Here is a 6,241-nt window from a genome sequence, read left to right on the forward strand (position 1 = left end):
TGCATTCATGGCAAAATTCCATTTTAAAAAATAGAAATAAAAAAAGCAAGGTTTTATTGCTTTAAATTAAAGGAGATTTCTCATGTAGTAGTACACAATAAAGAAGGAAAGTCTCATTGATTTGTACCGATTGACTTAAGGCAACTAGTACCTTATTAAATCATCTTAGTATCATCTCATTATCATCATTTTAAAATATGATAATGAGAAAATGAAAGAAGAATTAACCCAAATAACCGCCCACTTGATCTCCTAAATTAAAAATAGTCGACGGGTGTATAATATATGTATAATTTATATGTATATTTGTGTATAATTAATGTATAATTTATGTATATCGATTAAAAAAAGTATACATTAAATCTGATCAACTATTTATGTAACAATCCCAAAATGAAATTGGCAAACCTAACCGCCATATTTTCCCTCGCAAATGGGGTGTCTTAAAGATCAGTGGATAACCTACCTCGTCACGTCCACAACCACAGCCACAGGTTTAATTTGTACAAGATATATTATTTAAGGGATAGAATTTCTCCACTTAAATGATTTTGGGTTCGTATTTAGGAACAGAAAAAATGTTGGAAGAGAATGTTTTCTTCTTTAATAGATTTCTTTACTTTTTCAACTAGTATAATGTTAATGAAGTGAGACGTTTAGAAAGATATAATAGGTTATTTTACGGATAATCTTATCCAAAAAAAAAAGTGAGCTAACTCGAAGACCTGAGATCTTAGCTTAGTAAAATGTAAGGAAGCTTTTCGAGCTTTCTTTGCCAACCACTTATGTAGTGGTCACATTATAAAGCTCGCTAAGCTTCACTTTCATCTTCTTTTCACTTATTAGGTTAAAAATATAATTGGTTCAATGAAATGTTATTTTTCTTGTAGTTAGCCCTTAATGCCTCGTGGAAAGTGCTCTATTCCGATCTGGTAAAGTAAACGTCGCTTCATTGTCAAGGACTTTTTTCTTCAGCTTTTTCCGTGCAAGTTCGTTCTTACCCATATGAAACACATAATGAGCATATGTTATAGAGGAATTTTCCAAGTAAAAAATCGATGAGATTATAGTTTGCCTAATTACCATTTATAACTACTATTTAATTATTATCAGCTAGATCATTCAGAGATGAACTCAAGGTTTTACTAAACGTGTACTCTAACCAACTGAGTTATAAGAGCTGTTGTTTTCTTATTTCAGTTCAAATAATTGATATCATATTTCAATACTACATGTGGATTTGTATAAAATTCAAATGTACAGCTACAAATGATAATTTTCTAAAAGTATAGCTACGAATGATAAATATATTGTATGTGTTTGCTATGTGACGTAAATTATCCGATATCAAAAGTGGTGTGAACTCCCGCAGCTCATACAAAAAATAATGCACAAACATACTTAAAAACATGCACTTTTTAGCCACGTATTATATTTTTGAAGTGTACAAAACTTTATAAGTTGTGCGTGTATGACCTTTAAAAGTTGAAAACAGCACCACGTCGAAACATTTCAAAAATTGAACCTTGGCCACGCATGCATAGCAGGCTGCATTAAATTCATTGATCAATCCTTTTTAATCTTTATTACTAAGACTGACATCAAGTTTGAAAAATAAACTCTGAACTTTCTAGTCTCATGTGGCCAATCAAAAGCTTCCCTCTTCAGTACTGAATGTATAGTGCTGTTACTGTAAATGCTCCCACCAACCTCACGAGAACTATGGTCTCTTCTTCCAAATTAAACCGTTCATTAATTCACGCTCTATCCGTGAATTTCTTTTAATTTTTATAGCTACTTTTGTGTAATTATATTACTTCTACTAACACCTGATCACCTATGTCGCTCGAGCTCTTTAAAAATATCGTTATTTGTGTGTCATATTCTTCAAAAGTGGTATGTTTTTGGAGAATGAGAGGTGCTATAATCTATATCTATACTATATTAAAAGCACGAAGGCTCTTAGCGAAATGTCATTCATCTTTTTTACCCTTTAAAATTGGAGTTCACACTAGACAAAATAGTCATTTGATTATTCTCCTAATATTTAGTTCTTTGAAATTGACTAAAATTTTTGTTATTAAATTATTTTCCATTGAACTAGGTAGGAAACCCTAAAATTTAGGATATTAAAGTCAATTAAAACTTTACCTAACTTAAATATTTTCCTTATTTGAATTATATATGTCACATAATTATAATTCTTACATGTTGCTTTCATGGATATATATTCTGTGGAAAAAAATAAGTAACGTGTGTTTTAAATAAAATTAAAGTAAATAACTGATCCATCAATTTTATGCCTAATATTTAAAAAGGCACGTAAGAAATAGTGCATTTAAGTCATAGTTTTGATTTTAAAAAAATGAAAACATTAATGATAATTCATATTAAGGTGGCATGAATTTAGACTTTAAAAAGCAATTGTGACATTCTATTTTCTTTTAACAATAAGGACATAGAATTTGAAATATACTTACAAGTTTTGTCCATTTTTATTGTCTAAATATTAAGAAATAATCAAATGATAATCGTTTTTAAATGTGACATTATTTTAAATGGTAGAATAAGTTGATCAATATATATTTTGTACACAAAAATAGGAATAGAAAAAGAATATATATATATGTAATTGGTCGCGAGTAAAAGTACTTTAGAAAGAAATTATAGGTAAAATAAGATAATAATTGAGCAAAAAAATAATATAAAAATTGTTAATAATAATCGAGTTCGGATGCCTATATGATTATTAAGTTATCAATAGAATAAGGTTGCAGCTTTAGCAGTACCGTAAAATGAGGAGGTTGCAGCTTTAGCAGTACCGTAAAATGAGTAAAGATAAAAAAAATTAATTGTTGGTAAACTATCTTACATAAATTTTTTAATAAGTAACATGAAATATACATGCAATGTATGTACCCAAGTCCTCAAGTAAAATTGAATGACTTTTTTACCTTTCAATCAAACGCTACTCCTATAACTTTTTTTGTACAATAAAGCAAGCAAGAGAAACAACTGAAGGAAGAACTATTAGACTAGATCAAACTCCTAAGGAAGAACTACTCTTAATTTTATATAATAACATAAACATATTTTTGAATATTATTTATTTTATTTATAAAATTTTATTTTTCATTAACACGTGGGACACGCGCAACGCGCGTATGCTAAAACTAGTATTTTTGAAGAATTTGAGCAGCATAGTTGGTCACTAAGTTAGATCCGCAACCACGATTTGAAATTAAGGACTATCTTTTTGGACTAGAACCGGACATAACTAATTATAGATAGTAGCTTATAGCCTGTTTGGTCAAGCTTCTAAAATCAATTTATTTTTAGAAGTGTTTTTCTCGAAATTGCTTTTAAAAAAATGACTTCTGGTGAGAAACAATTTGTGTTTAGCTTAGTTTAAGTACTTTTGAATAGCAATTAGTGTTTGACCAAAGTTTTAAAAAGTGCTTCTAAGTGTATTTTTAAAAGTGCTTTTCAAAAAAAATATTTTTGAAGAGAATCTATTGTTTTCTACTTCTTAAAAATTTCTTCCCAAAAATATATTTTTTCTTTTCAAAAGTTTGACCAAACACCTTAATTTAAAAAAAATAATATTTTTGACCTAAAAAAGCTTGGCCAAACCGGCCATGTAAGTCAATATAGGTTAGGTACGTACCATTCTTAAGTTCTAAAACGAAAAAAAATATGGATGACAATTGAAGATTTCATTAATATTCTATTTCGTAGTTTTTTAGCTGTCGCCACAAATATAGACAATACCTTGAGTTTAATGCTTGTTGTTTTCTTCTATTCCACCCACCACAAGATGCCAATAACTTCTTTATGGTAGCTATAACATATTCTGTATTTGTTTGATGCTATAGTTCTATGGTATTGCAACAAGGGGATGTAGAGTATGCTCGTTTCGGGTTCATCAGAACCTAGTACTTTCACTGCAGAATAAAAATTTATGTGTAAAAATTCATTAAAATTGCAATGAATGGTAAGTTTGAACCCATAACTTTAAAAATACAACTGCTTCAATGCTAAAACCTTAAAAATTGAACTCACATAAGTCCCGAATCTGGCTGCAACTAATTCCCAAATTAAACTATAGTTCTAAGGAAAATTATGATCTCATTTAATCTCGAATGATCGACGTGTTTGGCATGACGGAAATTATCTTTTAGAAAAATATTTTTTTTCATGCGTTAGTCATTATTTGGTATTTGATTATTAGGAAAACAATTCTTCCCTCACTTATAAGCCAAAGTTATTTTCCTTCTAAATTACTTCATTTTTACATGTAAATGGTAATCAAACTACCTCGTATAGTGCAGGGTTAGTGTCAAATTTACGTGATTAACAAATGTTGAATATTTGCTGTCAATTTTACTTAAATACTCCATGTCTCCACCTCTAACGTAGATATACGTATTAATAGTTGGAGTCAACTTTTAAGTACCGTCATCAATGGTGTAAATAATATCAATCACTTCAAATTTAAGCTAGAATTAATCACCTTTTCCCCAAAACAATCGCGTCGACAAATTCACAAAAATTATCATCTCAAATTGAGATCGCAATCCTCTTTGATTGATCTACGTATTCGGACGAACCCAGTAGCTTTTGCTTAAACCTTGTATATGTATTAAAAAAATTATTAAATATGTAAAATATTTAATTGCGAACTCAATAACTACAACAAGCTAGGGTTCAGTGATTAGATCATAACCGACTCCGCCTCTGATCATCATTGAAAGAAAGAGAAGAGAAAGGTGAAGGAATTGGTCGACTTATCGTCCCGTAGCCCGAAGACTGCATGTTCGAATCATAACTTTGTCCTTTCCTGGATCCTGCATAAACACGCGATATTTCGTGCACCAAACTGCCCTATACAAAACCTTAACCCCGACTCACAATATAGCTTGGAGTCATGTATGATAAAAGAAACATGGCAATGGAAAATACCAATATCGTTTTGGTTAATGTGCAAAAAGGCACCAACATATGTTTGATATGAAACCAAAAATAAATCACAAATTCACAATTTTCAATTAAAGAAAAATGGTGCAAATTTGTAAGTCGTACCAAAATGATCAACCAATATTCTTGGAATCATGATGTCACATAGAAGTACTACATCGTACGCCATGAAAACTTCAAATTTGAGTTATAAGACTAGCATCAATAATATTCCAAAAACAGAAACTAAACATATTATTGGACTGCTGAACTTAATTAACCACCCTATACATATTAGTCATTAGTCTCTAACTACTACAATTAAAACTAATAACTAATTATTAAGCACATGAAATACCAATAGAAGCCACCGTAAATCGTTCAGAACCCGTTCTTCTAACCAACGACTTAATTTCCGGCGAAAGATTATCACACTCCGGACCTTCTGGAATCGTCGTAAGTGCACCAGATTTATCATAAATAACATAAAAACCATCTCCAATTGACTGTTTATGTCCCGAAAAGAGCGGACTATTGTTCTGCTTTTGTCTGAACAAGGATTTCAGAAGTTTCTGGAAAGATCTAGAAATTTTCGAACTCTTTTTGGAAATGGGTTGAGTTTGTTGTTGTTCTTGTTGTTGTTGCGAGTTAGAAGATGGAATAAGAATACGGCGATCGGGTAAATGAGGCATAGAGAGACTTCTAGAAGCTATGGCGGAGTCGAGTTGACGTTCGAATGATTTTAATTCGAAAGAGTCGTAGAGTGAACTTCCACAATCCCAAATGGGAGTTTTGTTTGATGCTGCCATTTTTTGGGGTAAGTTTTTTTCTGGAGTTTTTGCCATCAGTTGGTGTTTATTATGGAAGATATATGGAGAGAATAAGAGGAAGATTTTGAGATTTATATATATGGGAAATTGTGTTGAGGGACTTAGGAGGAAATTTCGTTTTTATGTTGTGGCGAGTAAGATTTTAACGTGTTGGCTTTGACTAAAACGAGTATTGGTGGGGAGAACTTGGGGGTGGGGTGGGGTTGTGGGGAGTAAGAGGGTGTTTGACTAAGTCTTATAAGCTGGTCAAACTGGCTCATAAGTACTTTTTGGCTTATTTACGCGTTTAGTAAAATTAAAAATGCTTATAAGTTAAGTGCTTATAAGCTAAAAATAAGCCAAAAGTCATAAGTTGGTCTCCCCCAACTTATCAAATTTCAGCTTATAAGCACTTTAGGTTTGACCAAAATATTTACTATTCTATTCCTAAAATACTTATTTTTAAAACAAAACTC

At 31.0% G+C, this 6,241-nt stretch overlaps 1 protein-coding gene across 1 annotated transcript; it reads right to left on the bottom strand.

Moving 5' to 3' along the window:
* Window positions 1-5,068: 5,068 nt before the first annotated feature.
* LOC107814866 (uncharacterized) lies at window positions 5,069-5,876 on the bottom strand. Its single transcript, XM_016640359.2, has one exon. The coding sequence runs from the start codon at window positions 5,799-5,801 to the stop codon at window positions 5,298-5,300; it is 504 nt and encodes a 167-aa protein (XP_016495845.1). The 5' UTR covers window positions 5,802-5,876; the 3' UTR covers window positions 5,069-5,297.
* Between the last annotated feature and the right edge of the window lie 365 nt (window positions 5,877-6,241).

Source organism: Nicotiana tabacum, chromosome 1 (assembly GCF_000715075.1).
Source record: "Nicotiana tabacum cultivar K326 chromosome 1, ASM71507v2, whole genome shotgun sequence".
Taxonomy (NCBI): Eukaryota; Viridiplantae; Streptophyta; class Magnoliopsida; order Solanales; family Solanaceae; genus Nicotiana; species Nicotiana tabacum.